This window comes from Camelus dromedarius, chromosome 18, assembly GCF_036321535.1.
Source record: "Camelus dromedarius isolate mCamDro1 chromosome 18, mCamDro1.pat, whole genome shotgun sequence".
Lineage (NCBI taxonomy): Eukaryota > Metazoa > Chordata > Mammalia > Artiodactyla > Camelidae > Camelus > Camelus dromedarius.
In genome coordinates, this window is record NC_087453.1 from 23,900,224 (window position 1) to 23,918,616 (window position 18,393).

General features: G+C 45.2%; 1 protein-coding gene across 1 annotated transcript; it reads right to left on the bottom strand.

Annotated features, from left to right (window-relative positions):
• Positions 1–2,516: 2,516 nt before the first annotated feature.
• On the bottom strand, positions 2,517–17,826 carry ZNF343 (zinc finger protein 343). Its single transcript, XM_064475828.1, is given in 7 exon segments — positions 2,517–5,083; positions 8,437–8,563; positions 10,455–10,513; positions 10,669–10,934; positions 11,085–11,317; positions 16,260–16,334; positions 17,638–17,826. Coding segments are annotated over 4 exon segments (1,623 nt in total). The 5' UTR covers positions 10,787–10,934; positions 11,085–11,317; positions 16,260–16,334; positions 17,638–17,826; the 3' UTR covers positions 2,517–3,764.
• Between the last annotated feature and the right edge of the window lie 567 nt (positions 17,827–18,393).

An 18,393-nucleotide genomic window follows, 5' to 3' on the forward strand; every position in this document is an offset into this window, starting at 1 on the left:
GTGAGAAGGGCAGACAATACACCAAACAAAAAGTATACAAAGTAATAAGAGTGATGGGGGAATAAATAAAGTAGGGTGAGGGGACTGAGAATGATGGGTAGCAAGCTTGGCTAGATGGGCAGGAAAAGCCTCTCTGAGGAGTGGCTTGTGAGCAGAGAACTGAATGAATTGAAGGACATTCCAAATACTTCATTATAAAAGGGATCATACAATATGTGGTCTTTTTTAACTGCCTTCTTTCACTTGGCATAACGTTCTCAAGGCTCACCCCTGCTGTGGCACGTATCAGTGCTTCATTTCTTTTTATGGCTGAATAATATTCCATTATATGGATAAACCACTTTTGTTCATCCATTCATCACCTGTGGACATTTGGGTTGTTTCCACCTTTGGGTTATTATGAACATTTGTGTACATTTTCATGTGGTCATATGCTACAGTTCTATAGTTTTAGTTCTTAAGTTTAGCACTAATGCACTTCTGTGCACAGCTTGAGCTGGCGCAGCTAAGGGAGGCTGCTGGAGTCCTGGTGTGCATGCATGTGGAGCTGAGAGGGTCAGGGGAACAGCAACCAGGCTGGGGAAGCCCTGAGCCTCGGCACAGGATGAAAGTCAGATGACCTGCCTGCCAGAGAGCTGGTCCAGTGGGGCCCCAGGGTGTGTGCCCATGGGGCTGAAGAGAGGATGCAGAAGCAGCTGCCTGGGCCGGAGCCCAGGCCTGTGCTGTTTGGGCTCCTGGCTAAGCCGCCACCACCACCACAGGTGGCCCACTGGTGGAGAAAGCTGTGTGCTGCAGGCACTTAGCATGGGAGAAAACGGCACTGGCCGGGGAGCAGGAAGAAGTACTCTCCAGGAGCCTGGTGAAAGAGCCACCCGCACCAGGAAAGAGACTCCCCTTCCTCCTGCAATGTCACTCCAAAGCCCACTGCTGATGCACCTCGTGCCAGCTGGCAAAGGAAAATTATTGTTATTTAAAGGGCCCAGATCCATTTTCACAGATTAGGAAACAAAAGGTGAATTTGGAGCTGAGACAATGTATTGGTAAGTGGCACCATTCCACACACCCAAACATACTCCACCATTGCAAGTCAGCACAATGCAGGACTCAGAGGGGAAGAGAGGCTAGCCAGTTCAACCTACCCTCTAAAGAAGGAACCATTCTTAATGAGAAACACAGATAAGATGTTGGCTTTCTGCTTGGATTCCTGGCATGATGGGAGCTTTTTATCTTTTGCAAATGTTTCTATTGTTGGAAAGCTGTGTTTGTGGAAGTCACTTTAAATTCTCTATCTTCTACATCTGGGCAATCACCAAGTGCTTTGAAGACTACCCTATGAAGTCTGTTCTCTTCTAGCCCACATGACTGTCCCAAGTTGTCCTGTAAATTTTGCCTGGACACCTGCAGTTCTGGCAAAGGGACACAAGGGTGAATGTGGCAAAGGATGAGGGCCCACACTCCCAGCATTCACACCTTCTCCCCACCAGAGCTGACTCAGGACCCACTGCAAAGCTGACTTTATGGCTGAGGGAGTTGGTAGAGGTTTCGGAGCCAGTGGCTCCATTGGACTTTTGCTGCCCCCTCCTTTGATGGAAGACCAAAACTAGCCTGTGCTTTTTGTGATTTTCCAAGCCTGATATCCATTCTGTGGATCTGGCAAACTCCAACTGAGCAAACAAATTTGCTACAGCCTTGGCAAACCCTCTCCAGTCAAGAGTTACTAGCTCAGGACATAGAAGTCAGAGCCAGGGCACACAGAGTTGTCAAAAATCTGGGCAATCTGGTCTCTGAGGGAGGAGGACTAGGAAAGGGTGTGATTAAAGGGCTGGGTCCTTGGGCTGAAAAACAAGGGCAGGGGTATGGCCAGTAGAGGGATGACATGGGTGTCATAAGCAGGACTGGACCCTCGGTTTGAAGAGGCAAGGAGATGTACCACTGGAGCTGTGGTCAGGGGTCTTTAGACTTAAGATTTGACAAAGAAGTAGCTAAGAGGTCCAAAACAATGATTAATGTCTGGAGAACAGTTTGGGCATGGTTAAAGGCCCTGACCCTGGAATCTGAAAGGCTGCAGAGGGAGTGTACTTAAAGGGTCCCTGGAACTGGAGGATATGAACAGATCATTAGGGAACAGCAATGCTTCAATGGATAGAGAAGGATTCAGCAGAGACCTGAATAGACTGGAAGGAACAAAACCTAGGGAAGGGAGCTTTCACAGAAGCCAAAGTGAGCGATCAGTTAGGAGCAGAGGCAACTCAGCCCCCAAAGACCAGGGAAATTCCTTCCCCTCAGTCACCATGTCTCCAGAACCTACATCCTCCTCCCCACGCAAAGGCTCAGATTCTCCAGTAAGTCTACTAGATTGATTTGGGACTTATTTTTTCTCAAGGGTTGAATTCATGCAGGAAATCCAGGTTGAGAGCTTGAATTCCTTTCCAGACAGAGTGACTAAGATATACAGCCTGAGCTTACTGAAGATTTTATGAGCAGAAGGACAGGAAAACATGGGGAAGAATTCATGTTTGAAAATAAAACAAGTTGATCATTCTTACTTAAATAAAGCCTTTTACTTTTTTAATTCCAACTGATTAAAAAAAGTGGAAAAAACATACTTAGTTGTTACTGCCATCCTCACTCTCATAAGGAGTAAGTAGACTTCTGCAAGGTGAGTGAGGTAGCGAACTGATCCATGAGGAGGGACATCGGGCTAAGGCTCCACCCACAAACCCCGCCCACACAGGCCTCCCTGAGTGGCTCCTCTGCTGCAAGATGAGATGTAACTTACTGCTTAAGCTTCTCAGTCTCCTTCCCTGCCTTGTAAAGCTTCCCCCAAATAAGCAGTTCTGTGATCCTGTGATACATACTGAGATGTGCTTCTCCTGAGTCCTCAGCCATTCTCCCCACACACACCCAGAGCTTTTATTCTGTATGCTCTGGGGTTTGTTGAGGGGTGACTTATAGCCAAAGCCTTGTCCATACTCCTCATGCGCTTACGCGATCTTAAGAGTGGACTCCCTAGGGAGACAAAAAAGGTGGAGAACTGAGTGGTTTACTGGGCAGAGGAAGAAGCTGACCTGCATTGTGTTTGAGATGGTTCAGTCCAATGGGGACTTCGGGATCTGGGATGACCCTGTGAAGTTGTCCCAGCAGAGTCAAGGGCTGGGTTCTGTCTCCCCACACTGATCAGTTGTTGGCCAGGAAGTGCCCCTTTGGAAGGTGAAGTTCCTTGTGGCTGAGAGCAGGTCCAGTGAGGAATTCATCTCTGAGCCACCAGGAGCAGTCAGCTGGGGCAGCCCCAGAGTGTCCCCACACAAGGATTCTCCCATGTGTGAAGGCTGACTGGTCATCAGACCTTGCCCGCACTCCCTGCAAACACCCAGCTCCTCCCTGAGTGATCCTGTTGGTTCTTCGGCCAATGCTGGCCGACACTCCCTGAACGCATGATTTCTTCCCAAGTCGGCTGCTGGAGTCCAGTAAATGCTAACTCTTTGCTAAAGCCTCCCCACGGTCCCTGCACACACACACCTCCCATCTTTTTGCATCCTCTTTGTGCACTGAGGACTGACTATGGCTACAGTTACCCACACTGCGGGCAAAGGCTCCCCTCTGGAATGTGCCTCAGTGCCTGCCAAAGGCCAACACATCTCTGAAGCTTCACTCACCCTCCACACACACATGCACACATAGACCACTCCTCTCCAGCATAAAATGAGGTTTGACTAATTGCTAAAGTCCTGCCCATGACCCCTGCTACACCATGCTTCTCCCCCTCAGTGTGTCCTCTGGTGTCTGGTAAGATTTGACTTGTGGCTAAAGCCTCGCCCGCACTCCCTGCAAACATAATGCTTCTCCCCTAAGTGTGTCCTCTGGTGCAGGAGGAGCAGTGATTTCCGGCTAAAGCTCCGCCCACACTCCTTGCACACGTAAGGCTTCTCCCCAGAGTGAGTCCTCTCGTGTATGACGAGGGTGGACTTATCACAAAAGCCTCGCCCACACTCCCTGCAAATATAAGGCTTCTCATCTGAGTGCGTCCTCTGGTGTTTGATGAGGTCTGACTGCCGGCTAAAGCCTCGCCCGCACTCCCGACAAGCATAAGGCTTCTCCCCCGAGTGCGTCCTCTGGTGTTTCCTGAGAGTTAACTTATCACTAAAGCCTCGTGCACACTCCAGGCACACGTAGGGTTTCTCCCCGGAGTGTATCCTCCGGTGTCTGATGAAGGAGGACTTCTCGCTGAAGCCTCGCCCACACGCACTGCACACATAGGGCTTCTCCCCGGAGTGAGTCCACTGATGGCTAATGAGGACTGACTTACTTCTAAAGCTCTGCCCACACTCCCTGCACAAATAAGGCTTCTCTTCCGAATGTGTTCTCGTGTGTCTGCTGAGGTTGGACTTCTGGCTAAAGCCTCGCTCACACTCCTTGCACACATATGGCTTCTCCCCGGAGTGTGTCCTCTGGTGATTAATGAAGGTTGACATCTGGCTGAAGCCTCGGCCACACTCACCATACACATAAGGCTTCTCCATTGAGTGTGTCCAATGGTGTCTGATGAGGGCTGACTTATCCTTAAAGCCCCACCCACACTCCCTGCAGACATAGGGCTTCTTCCCTGGGTAGGCCGTCTGGTTTGTAAAGCAGTCTAATTTCAGGCTGCAGTCTTGTTCATATTCTCGACAGTTGGTTGCTCCATATCTTGGGGTCTCTCATTCCTTCACTCCTTTGTCTGTTTGCACAGGGTTGAGCCTGTGAACTGAGCTGGGCTCTCTTTCTGGAACCAAGTTGCCTTCTCTGGGACCTGCCGACTGTGCTCGGGGTGGGATGGGCAATGCCCTTGCAGGCTGGCTCTCCTCTGCCCTCACGAACAAGGGTCTGGAGACACCTTCTCTCTCCTGACCTTCTGTGCTTTCACTCCAGCAGCTTTGAGCAGAACACCACTGCCCCCAACGCCCCAGGCCAGAGTCCCCTAGATAGAAGTGATTTTCTACACACACACCTGGGAAGATCTGCAGAACATGCTGGTGGAGGAACTGCTGACAGGAAAAGGCCAGAAGGCAGGAGGAACAAGGGTAGATGCCTGGCTTTGGTTCTGCTGGAGAGAGAAGGTTTTCAGTTAGAGAAGCCCTAAGTGGGCCTACAAGCTGTTCTGCCTTGTCTTGGACAGAGAGTGTCTTACTGCCACAAATGTAATTGACACTATACATACAACACAATTTGTTTCCCACCAAAAATTCCTTTACACTCCATTTCCACACAGTCCATTTTCTACTGCAATCCAGAAAATCCATAACAACATCTATGTCAGTCGGACTAGGAACCTTTCTGCTCTGTAAACAGCCTCAATTACCCTTAGCGTTTTCCTCCTACTAAATTAGCTAAGCCATCAACACTCACAGTGATATAGACTGTCCACAACTCTGTTCTCCTTGGAGGTGACAGTCGCTATGACCTATGTGGAAATCTCCCTCATGACTTTTCTCATTACAAAAAAAGAAGACTGATGCACAAAAAAAACTACTCAGTCTGGCGGGCTTCCAAATGTAGAAAATAGCACATGAAACAGTATTTAAAGAGAGTATATTAAATAAATTTGAATTTCAGAGTGCCCATCTGCAAACATATACTTACTAGAAATTTCTAAGTGCTAGGTTCTCTACTAAGTATGGTGGATTCAGCAGTGGACAAGAAAGACATGGTCCATGATTTCAGGATTTTGGCACCTTGGACCCAAACCAACCCATCACAAAGTCATCAGACTAGGCTATGGTATTTGCTTTGGGCAACAAAGGTTAGTGTAAAGTTAGTGCCTTTTTCGAACAAGTTTTAACAGGCCCAGTGTGGTTCTATCACTGCTCCTTTCCCCCTTCCTTAAGAATCCTAGGTGCCAGATAGAGGATTCCAGAACCAATACAGGTGAAACACACCTGAACTGTAAGCAGTAGGTATATAAGTAAGAAATGAACATTTGCTATTATAAGCCTCCAAAGTTTGGTGTTGTTTGTTATCACAGCATTACCTAGCCTAAGCTAACTGAACTATCTCCCCTATGAAAACTGTAAAGGTTATTTCAGGCAGTACCCTTGAAGAAGAGGCATCAGAGCATGAAAACGTGAAGGATAAGAGACAAAGAGACTAGTCTGGGAGGGAAAATAGCATGATCTCAATTTTTGATAAGTCTGAGGATAAACTTGTGTTGACCTGTAACCAAACAGAAGTGTAAGAATAAAGTACAGGTGAAACGTGACAAAGAAAATGGATTCATTATAATATGTGAAGGATAAAATCGTTGAAGTTCACAAATTGTTTAAGGGTGTGAACACAGACAGAGACAAGAGTATGGGACACTAGTCCTGTGGCTCCCTACCGTCCAAAGAAAAGAAAGAAATGAGACAAGCCCACAGGAGACAGAAGCAGCGGGAGTGCTGTGGGACGCTGCGGTGCTGAGCAAGACAGAGGAAACAGCTTCAGAAATGCAACTGGGATCCAGGCTTTCGATATCAAGACTAATCTGAACAGGTCATTTTGACATCTTCCTCTGAACCCATTAAGTGTAATAATACAGAGAAACAGAATAATATGACAGGAGAAAAACAAAATCTAGTTAGGTTGACTAACAAAGGCCAAATAAAACATACAGAACCAGACCGAAACAGATGAATCCACACTTAATCAGATGGAGCTCAAACTAGATGAAATCAGGTCAAAACATGTCAAAGAAGATGCAAATGGAACAAAGCAAATCTGACTAATTCATATCAGGGAGGCAGCCATGCCTCTTAAGGAAACTCCTGCCTAACACTAGTTTGTGCCTCAAAAAATGTGATTCTTCTCTACCTACTTTATCTAGAAATATAGGAATGCGTAGAACCACACCATTCAAGGTGGTAGCCACCAGCTGCTAGTTTTCTGAGCACTTGAAATGTGGCTGGTCTGAATGAAAATGTGCTCTAAGTGTAAAATGACAACCAGATTTTGAACACTTAGTACCCCAAAAAAGTAAAATATCTAATTAATTTTTATATTAATTACATGTTGAAATGATAATACTTTGATATACTGGGTTAAGTAAGATATATTAAAATTAATTTCACCCATCTATTTCTCCTTTTTTAAATGTGGTGACTAGGAAATTTAAAATTACTCACATGGCTCACATAATATTTCTATGGACAGCACTGGTCTAGAACAAGGGGTGGGAAAACTGTAGCCCACAAGCTAAATCTGACCCTCTGTTTTTATATAGTCTATAACCTAAGAATGACTTTTACACAAGGTCCTGGGTTCAATCCCCAGCTCCTCCACTAAAAAACAAATAAATAAATAAGCCTGATTACCTCCCACCACCAAAAAAAATGTATAATTAGAATGACTTTTAAATTTTAAATAGCTGGGATTTTTCCCAACTATTTGACTTTTGTCAAAAGAACAATATTTCATGATACATAAAAATTACATGAAATGCAAAATTCTGTGTCCACAAATAAATTCTTACTGGAACATAACCACGCTCATTCATTTACCTATTGTCTATGGCTCCTTTAGCCCCACAAGGGCAGAGTTGAGAGTGGTTACAGAGACCGCATCACCCACAAAACCTACAATAGTTACTATCTGGCCCTTTACAGAAAAAGCTGGCCAACCCCTGATCCAGAGTCATGTCGCAATCAAAAGTATTTGTCAACCTAAATTTAAAGAATCAGTGTGCATGTTTAAATAAATGAAAAAAAGATGGCTTATGAAACCCAAAAGCCAGACAAACTTGGACCTTTAATTTTAACTTCTGTCACAGAAAGCATTTCTCACTACCCTCCCCTTGCAAACTGTGCCTCGGCTGCAGTTCCTTCTACCTGGCAGGCACGCCCCTTCCTAAGGCCTCAGCACCAATGAGTCTCTCACCTGAAATGCTCTTACCCCAGACACCTAGAGTTCGAACTCCCTCACCACACAACATCTTTGGTCAAATGTTACCTCCTTGATGATTTCAAATATCTAGTTTCAAAATTCAGCCAGCCACCCCTTCACACTCAATACTCCTCTATCTTGTTCTACTTTATTATTTATTTTTTTATGTATTGCTTACGACCGTCTTACATACCATATTATAATATCCTAGTATATGTAATAACTATAAGTGGAGTATAAAACGGTTAATAATTGTGAATCACTATGTTGTACACCTGAAACATATAATATTGTAAATCAGCTACACCTCAATAAAAAAGGAAAAAACTAAAAATAAATATTTGCAAAATTTTAAAAATAATAATATCCCTGTATACAAAGCTTTTTGTCTGTTATCTGTCTTACACTAGGAGGTAAGTCCCCATGGGCAGAGATGACCGTTTCATTTAGGAACATGTTCTAAGTGTCTAGAACATTTTCTGCCACATAGTAGGTGGTCAATAAATCTCTACTGAATTAACGAAGGCTAGAATACAGCCTCACCCAACGAAAGCAGGTTCCTGTAATTCTCCAGCATCACTTCTCTGTACAGGTTCCTCTGCTCAGCGCTCAGTCTCTCCCATTCTGCCTCCGTGAAGAACACAGCCACATCCCTGAATGTAAATGGTACCTATAAACAAGCAATAAATTAGGGAACAGCAAGTCACCATCCATCTTCCCAGTGTGAGGAGCACATCTGGTGGCCCTGGAGAATCTGGATATGCAAGAGGTTGGTCTAATTCTTCTCGGAGTACACGATTCTCCACACCGAGTTCTTCTGGGCATTACTACGGCTTTGTGTTAAAATCTGAGGAAAGCATCACTGATGCATATACACATTCCTGGCCCTCGGACACTTCTGATTTCATTGCAGAAATGATTTGTTAATCAATTTGAAAACCTCAAGTAGTGTTCACGGACCTGGTGGATTCACTGTGGAGGAATCCTGAGATGAAGAGTAGAAGATGGGCTGGAGAAGGGAAAAAGCATCACGTACCCGGGGCTTGCGCTGGGCACTGGGGAATGGTGAAGATTTAGAGGAGAAGACGGAAGAAAACTTCAACTGAGGAAAAAGCAAGAGTGAACAGATGGGATCCGGAATAAACATTTTTGAAGAGTTCAGGTTCCTAAATGGGAGCTACAAAATCACTGTCTTTGCCTGGTATTTTGACAACCTTTTAAAAATAAAGCCTCTAATGCCTGACTCATAAGCTAGAGCAGCAAGGGCAAACCTCGTTTTACTGTGCTTCACTTACTGCCCTTCACAGTTAACGAGTTTTTCACAAATGGAAGGTTCGTGGCATCTCTGCATTGAGCAAGTGTATTGGCGCCATTTTTCTAACAGTATCTGCTCACTTTGTGCCTCTGTGTCATACTTTGGTAATTCTTGAAATATTTCAAATGTTTCATTATTATGTTTGTTACAGTGATCTGTGATCAGTGATCTTTGATGTTACTACTACAACTTGCTGAAGGCTCAGAGAGGTGGCTACTAGCATTTTTTAACAATAAAGTATTTAAAAAATTTTTCTGTCCAACTATTTTAATTTTGGGGGGTGTTGGTAATTAGGTTTATGCATTTACTTATTTACTTAATGGAAGTACTGAGGATTGAAACCAGGACTTTGTGCATGCTAGGCATGCGCTCTACCACTGAGCTATGCCCTCCCCCTACAATAAAGTATTTTTTAATTAAGGTGTGTAGGTTGTTTTTTCAGACATAATGTTATTGCACACATAATGGACTGCAGTATAGTATAAACACAACTTTCATATGCACTGGGAAACCAAAAATTTCATGTGACTTGCTTTACTGTGATATTCACTTTACTGCGTACAGGTTACTGAGTCAGAGAAAACTGAATTGAAATTCTGGCTCTACCATGGACCAGATGAGTGTGGCCATGCACAAATCACACAGCCTCTGAGCAAGGCTTTCCCTCTCTGAAGCAAAGTGTGTTACCACCACCACTATCATCTCACGGCTATTGTTAGAATTAGGAAGAAAATGTTATGATGTCTGAGATTTATCTAATAATCCAATAAGAGGTGTGACAGGGGTAGAAATGAAATAAGACTGGCCGTTACAGGTGACTGTTAAGCTGGACAATGGTATCTGGGGGCCTGTTTCTACTATGTTCTCTACGTGCATATATGTTTGAAAATTTCAGTAATAAAAAAGGAAGAAGGTAGTATCATTAGTGTGGATGTGGAGTGAAATTTTATAGTACATTTGAGATTTTTAATAATTTCAGTTTTTCAAAAACATTCCTCATTTTTTAAAGTTTCCTGGACTCAATATCAATCTTGGGTGTATTTTTCGATGTGGAAAATAAAACACAAATGCAGGAAACATTATAAAGTGACGAACACAGTGCTTGACACAGGCATGAACTGCCTGCATGTTGATGCCTTTTCCCTTCCCCAGAAAAATATACACCTTTCTCTGGAAAACAAGCCAGCATTTCAGAAAGTAAATAAATAAATGAATGAATGAATGAATGAATGTAACGACAACTCACCAGTATTTTGGGCTTTCCCTCCTTTTCTTGAAGCCAGTCAGTATTATTAGAAGGCAAACCTAGAGAAAGAAAAAGAAGCTGTGAGAAACCAGGGCTCCCACGATGCTCCCAGAGTAGCTCCCCCATGCCCTGTGTGATAGAGGAAGCTGTCCCTTACCTTGGAGCCCTCTTCCCTCTTCCCTCTTCCCCTCTCCTGACCCTCAGCAGCTCTCACCTTCTGCCTTATGACTTGGAGTCAGTGTCTTCATGGTCTCGACATCCTCCCTGTTCTCCAAAGGCAAAATCTCCTCCCAGTCCTGCTCTCCCCTGACAGAAGGATCAGGCAACGTCATGGCCCCAGAGGCACCCCAGTGTTCGCCTTGAAATTCTGCCAGAGGGCCCAGTCAAAGTTATCTCATCTCAAGATCAATTTCTGCTGCCTGCAGCGACTTCTCCGAAACTTACTTGTCAAAGCCCATCTTGTTTCCCTGGAGCTAGGACCTGTGGGGCAGAGAAGCAATTTGACGTTGCCGGGACCCTTCTGGGGGGAACTAAGCCTGTGCCTCCTCAGCAGGGCTCCTGTCCTCTCACACCCTCCTCATTCAACACACAGGGAATGTCTCAGTCTACGGGGTTCCTGGATTTCTTTACCTCATTCCTTTCCGGCCTGTAGGCCCTCAAGTCTGCAGGCCTTTGTGGTAGATTTTATGTCATCATTCCCAATTATTTGTTTCTCTGTATAATTCTCTGCCCCTGACATTGGGTTTGGACTCATGATTGCCTTGGACAATAAAATGTGACTGAAAGTGACAGTACCACTTGTAAGCACTGCATTATTCCGCCATCTCTCACGTTCCGAGAGCACATCTCGAGGAGAGGGAGACCTATTTAAAAAGAAAAAAAACATAAAATCCAGAAGCCAGTAAGGAAGAGGTAGATAAATTTTATTACACATCAATCAGAAAGTTCAGTTTAACAAGGATAGCTTTAGGAAAGTTGGGAGATGGGGATATGTATGTGTGTTTAATCTCTGATCATCTTTTATAAAAAGTACTGGAGGTATACATAGAAAATTAATAAAACTGATTATCTACGGGAAATAAGCCCATCTTTGTTTATACTGTCATGACTGTATCCTAGAATTCAAAAGTCCAAATAAAAACTAGAAGTAGTACCAGCTCATACAATTCAGTATCAAAAACACAAACAACCCAATTAAAAAACGGGCAGAAGACCCGAATAGACATTTTTCCGAAGAAGATGTGCAGATGGCCAACAGGCACAAGAAAAGATGCTCAACGTCACTAATTAACAGAGAAATGTGAATCAAAACCACCATGAGATATCACTTTGCACGTGTCAGAATGGCCATCATCAAAAAGACCCAAATAACAAATGGTGAGGATGTGGAGAAAAGGGAACCTTTCTCCACTCTTGGTGGGAATGTAAATTGGTGCAGCCACTGGAAAACAGTATGGAGATTCCTCAAAAAACTAAAAATAGAAGTACTATATAATTCAGCAATTCCACTTCTGGGCATATACCTGAAGAAAAGGAAAATACTAATTTGTAAAGAGACATGCACCTCACGCCAGCGAACGCTGAACATCTGCTTTGAGTTAGGTGCTGGGCTGAGTTTCGCAGATGGTGATGAACATGACAGGGTCCCACACACGGGAGCCTAGCCAGAGCAGCAGACCCCGCAAGCTGTTACATGAGGGCCACAGTGTGAGGGCAGCAGTAAATGCCAAGTCTCCTCTCCCCCTTCCTGACCTGCTCTGTCTCTCCTCAGCCTGCTCACTGACAGAACCAACCACACCATTGCCCACACTTGACCTTGGGGTCCTCACTGACTCCATCCCTCCCTCCACACCATCCCAGTTACAAAGGCCTACAGATTCTGTCTACCTCAGTGCTCTCTCCCAATCTCTCACTACCCTCTACCAGCTGGGAAGCTAAGACAAGCTAAGACAGCAATGGCCTTCTGACTAGGGTCACCAGATGTTGAGCCCACGCCCTGCATCCTTAATCCACACCTCCCACAGTCAGCTCCACGTGCTGTTGGCTGAGCTAGTCCAACACTTGGAACACTGCAGCGAATTCAACAGAAAATACCTGCCCTCATGTAATTGGCATTTTAGTGGGCAAGAGATGAACAAAAATAAAATAGACCCCGAAAAAAACACAGTACGTCAGATGGTGGTAAGTACTAAGGGGACTAGAAGGAGCCTGGAAAGGGTGGGAGGAGTTGTGATTTTAATGAGTGTTTAAAGCAAGACTTGCAAAGGTGATTACTGAGTAGGTTTGAAAGATACGAGGAAGTGATTCATGTGGGTAATCATGTCAACAGGACTCTGAGGGAAAAACAGCCCGCTGAGAAGCCCTAATGCAGGAGGGAGGCCTGCTGTTCTAGGAATAACAAGCTCACCAGGGCAGGAAGGACGTGACTGAGACAAAGCGGTGACACACAAGAGCAGAGGTAATGGGGCGCAGATGATGCCCAGCCTGGCAGCGTGCTGGGTTTGATTTCATTTGGAGTGAAATGAGAAGTCACTGGAGGACTCTGAGCAGAGGAATAACACGCTTTGATTTACATCTTAAAAGAACTCTCTGGCTGGTAGACTAGGAATAGACCTTCTGGGGACAGGATAGAGCAAAGGAAACCACTAAAAGACTATTGAAATAACCCTGGGGAGAGACAATGGACCAAAGGGGAAACAGTGGGGGTGGTGAGTGGCAGTCACATCCTGAATTTCCTTATCGTGTGTGAGTTTGAGACCAAGAGAAAAGTCAAAGAAAGATGATTCTATTGTTTTGCCCTAAGTAACTGGAAGGATAAGACTTCATCCATCAACTGATACGAGGAAAGCTGGGACTGGAGCGCATCTCAGGGAGAAGATCAAGAGTGTGATGTTGGAGAGATCAGGTTTGAGATGCTTAACAGAGACCCAAGTGGTGATGCTGAATAGGCAAGCAGTCATATGAGTCTGGAACTGAAGGAAGAGGTCCAAACTAGACCTCATATGGATGGATTTAAAGCCCTCAGATTGGAGATAACCCCAGCAGGGGAGTAGCTGGAGGAAATGTCTGAGCCCTGGGGTACTCCATAGTTAGGAGGTGAGGAAGAAAAGGAGGAGCCAGCAAAGGAGACAGAGAAGGAGCAGCCTGTGAGGAAGGGGAAACACGAGGAGCCCGTAGGAGCACGGACCGTCCTGGAGCTGAGTGAAAAGGTGTTTCAAGGAGGAGGGTGAGGCCAACCATGACAACTGCTGTCAAGATGAGTAAGATGAGGATTGAAAATTGACCGCTGGGTTTAGCACGTTTGGTGACCTTGACAAGAAGGGTTTCTAGAGGGCGGGTTACAAAAGCATTCCAAAGTAAATGGGAGAAGAGGGAGGGTATAGCTCAAGTGGTAGAGCAAGTACTTAGCATGCACAAGGTCCTGGGTTCAATCCCCAGTGCCTCCACTAAAAACAAACAAATCTAATTACCTCTCCCCTACCAAAAGAAAGCAATTAAATAATACAATAATATATGTTTTTAAGTGAATAGGAAATAAAGGCAGCAAGTTTCAACTTTCTATAAAGTCTGTACTGTCTTTTTGAGTTTTGCTGTAAAGAAAAGCAAAGAAATAATAGCTGAAGGGAGTGATTAGGTCAAAAGTAGCTCAAAACCACCAGTGGTTCCCTAATGGCCACAGAATGAAGTCCACGCTCACTAACTTGGTATTTAGGGCCTTTCCTAATAATGCCCCAACCCCACTTCCCCATCTGAGATCCCCTGACCCTCCATCTGGGTCCTGAAGCCAGACAACAGGTCTGCTAAGGCCCTCACAGTCAATCACTTACTCCATGGCACCATGCCAGAGACCCAGGATAGGCAAGAACTCCCTGCTCCAGTGGGACAGACAGACAGAGGACTCGTGGAGAAAGGGCTTTGATGCTACAGGGCAGAGGGTAACTCCGAGAGGAAATCCAGGCATGCACTGCAATGGGGTGAATGTGTGAGTAAACCAATCAGAGGTCAACTGCCAAACAAGAGAGCACAGAGGAGTAAAAGAGCACGGGATGGAACATATTCCCACATGGCTGCAAAACAGAGTCCAAAGGGAGTAGGCAGGAGGGGTAAGGCTGTAAAAGTAGGTTGAAGGATTATTGATATTAATCAGATAACAATATTAATCATCACAGCCAATATTTAGTAAGCACATACTATACGCCAAGCACTAAAAGTGCCTTACAGGAATTATTACATTTCTTCCCCACAAAAACTCCATGAGATGGGCACTGTTATTTTCCCAATTTTACAGATCAGTAAAGGAAGGCACAGACAGTGAAATAACATGTCTAAGGCTACAGAGCTAGTACATGGTGAAGCCAAACTTCAAAGCCTGGCAGTCTGTATCCAGAGCCTACACTCTTCTTAGTTGGACTGAGTCAGAGAGAAGCAGTAAAACATGGCCCTTTTGATCAAGTGAGTAGCATATTCATTATTTTTACCTCAGAGGAACAACTGAAAAGGCAGCGTGGAAGGTGAACCAGAATGGGGAGAAGACATGAACATCTGGCAGCACAGAGTGGGGCTGAAGGGAGGGGAAAGGACAAAGTGTATCCAAGGTGGAAATGAGAGGACTTCATAGCTAATCAGATCAATAGGAAACTCAGAAACAACAAGGTGGCCAAAAGGATTCAGAGCTCCAGTTCATGACAAAGGGTGGAAGCTGTGGTCATTACAAGAGATCTAAAACAGGTAACGAGAAAAGGAAGGGACAGAGAAGTCACCTCAGTGAATTCCAGGGACTTCTCCCTCTCATGCCTCTTACCTGGACTGTTAAGAGTGCAGGAATGGGGTGAATATAGCTCAGTGGCAGAGTGGGTGCTTAGCATATGCAAGATCCTGGGTTCAGTCCCCAGTATCTCCATTAATAATAAACAAAAAAAATTTTTAGAGTGCAGGGTTTGAATTGTGAAATGATTTTTTTAAAGAAAAATGGGAAAGTTTTTAAACAAACTGAGAATTAAGAACACATTAAGGAATGGGGGTTTATAGCTCAGTGGTAGAGTTCATGCTTAACATGTATGAGGTCCTGGGTTCAATCCTCAGTATCTCCACTTCAAAAAAAAAAAAAGAACACATTAAGGAATTACTATTAATTTGATTATGATAATAGTATTGTGGTTATTTTTTCAAAAATAGTCCTTCCCTGTTGGAGATGCATACTATAGTATTTATAAGTGAAACGATAATGTTTGGGACTTGCTTCCAAATACTTAAGCCAGGAAAAAAAAAATCAGAGATGAGGGACTTCAGATGAAATAAGAATTGTAGAATGTTGGTAACTGATGGAAGTTTCAAATTCTGTTTCTATCTACTCCCAGTCAAGTTACACAGTAAAAGTTCCTTAACCTCTACAAAGTGCCACTTCTTCTGGCAAATTTGATTCTTAATGTTCAGTGTGGAGGGAATAAAATATTATGGAGATTGTAAAGCCCAGTGCCTAGCACAGAAGAAATACCTAGCAAATGGTAGTAGTTATCATCATTTTTTTATTTTACAACAGCTGACAGTCCTGGGAATCCAGCAGCCAGGATGAAAAGGTGCTGGGGCAAGAATGGCGGTAACCCAGACCAGCACTGGTCTGGGGTAGTACTTCCTGTAAAGGCCCCTGCCCTTAAACCAGCCCTGGCATCCTACAGAAACAAGCAAGTCCTCTGAGCCTCTAAAGGGACACTGCTGCGCACAAGACGTCAGGATGAGCAAAGAAAATTTGTCCAGGGTTTGGTGCACAGAAGACACTGCAGAAACCAGAAGGTAAGCGGAACCCACCTGAAAGTGGACTGTCAAGAGCCCAGAGTTCCTCTCCTGTTCTACATGGGAAGGCAGGAATACGAGAAAGAGGACCTGAGGATAAAACAGGCGGTAAGAGTTTCAGGGCTGTCTCTTGGCCCCCAGATATCAGACTAAAAATCCCAAAATTTAAAATGAAGGTACTCCTCTTCTTTAAAAAAAAAAAAAAAGCCTCAGGTCTGTCAAAGAAGAATGTAGACAGCTCCCTGGGGACAGAGTCAGGTGTGAGCATCAGAATACAGCCCGCCCTGACATGCTATTAAGTAGGGAAATCATCCTTTATTAGCAGTAGTAATAATTAATACTTACTAAACTCTTACTATATAACAGCACAAGTCCAGGCACTATACAAGTTTTGCCTCCCAGAGGCCCCATGAGTTAAGCCTTCTGATAAACCTGGGCAAAGTTACAAATCTTCACAAGTTGACAGAGCTAGAAAGTGCCTAGATCTGAACTCCAGATGTGGAGTGCCATGCCCTGAGCCAATTGGGTCAGGGGTAATGTTACTGATGGTCAGCCTCTATGGGATGTGACAATTTTCAAAGTGTATCCACACACAAGTTGAGGGGATGTATGTAAAACAAGATTGGCAGTGAATTAGTAACTGTTGAGTCTGGTAATAGGTCCATGGGAGTTCACTGTAGTATTCTACTGGGTGGATTTAAAACTTATCCTTACCCCAAAATGAAAAACAAAATTAAAGGCTTGATACCTGGGCCTTACCAGGTACCAGAAGTGATTTGGAGAGTCAGCCAGAAGACCTCAGAAATCTCCACCCCACCCAACACTGCTAAGTCTCAAACTAGAGGTTTGACCCCCAACACTTGAGGGAAAAGCAGGCAAAGAAAAGCAGCCAAACTAGCCACTTACATTACAACCAAATCCGGGGTCTTTGTCATAAAGCAGAGTAGGCCCGGGGACCATAACAAACCCTGGGACAACGGGCCCCAAGGAAGCAGACCTGCTCCCACTTAAAAAACTGCCTATGATAAATGAAAATATTACCAAACTTCCAGTCTGGATGAAGGTCATGACAACATTGCTGTGTCAAAAAAAAAAAAAAAAAAAAACGCCTATGATGCAGGCCCCAGCAGTGCAGTCCACCATCACTGGAGGATGTGTGTCTCAGGCCAAAATCTCCCAACGTCCTAAGAACCCCTGCGACTCCAGAGCCAAGCCATTCCTCAACGGCCCCCTAGGGATATTTTGCCCACTTTGGGCTCACCTCCACCCACTCTCAACAAACCAAGGCACAGCAGGGCCCGAGATGCTTTCTCCTCCACCCCACCACTGCCCAATCACCAATAGGCCATATTCAGCCCCATCAAAAACAAAACAAACAAAACTTGACATTCACCGTCAGTCCTAGGTTCCCACAACCATTCAGAGAGGCAGGATCCAAGTGCTCCAACGCCAAAAAAAACACCTAGACATTTACTACCCGAGCCGCGCCCCCACCACAGGGCATGTCTGGCCCTAGCTGAACTTATCCCTGTGGCCCAAATAAGCACCGGGGACGCGCGTTGGAGCTGCTCCCCCTATTGGGAAGTTGCCCAGAACGTACCTTTTCAAAAAAGAAACTAGAAGTTCCAAGTCACTCGCCCCAGCCAAGGAAGGAAGGTCCGCGTAGCGCCCCGCAACTCAGGGATTCGCGGCTGTTAGAGTCTCATCCCATTTCCCCGCCCTAAACGCGCGCCTCGAGCCCCGCCCCCTCCTCCAAGCACGAAACCTCTGGAATCCCGGCCTCCTCTAGAAGCCGCACTCCTCCGCGGGTTCAAACCCTACGCCGGGCCTTTCCCCACCTTCCTGCCGCTCGGGAAGGACACAGTGGGGCCACACACCGGGCAGGCCTCGCTCACCAATGCCGGTGGGACCGCTCCACCCGGCGGTCGGCCGCTCTACTACGGCGGAACTACTGTTCCCAGAATCCCCGCAGACTCCTCCTCCCACTGGCAGCCCGGGAGCCGATTCGGGACCTCGCGGTTAATTTACCAGGATAGCAACTACTGTAGTGACAATATACTCGTCTCTGTTCATAAAATACCTATGTATAAACAGGTAGTGGTTCCTGGGTGAGTCTCTTCCCTCTGCCTGTTTGCTTGGAAGACTACAC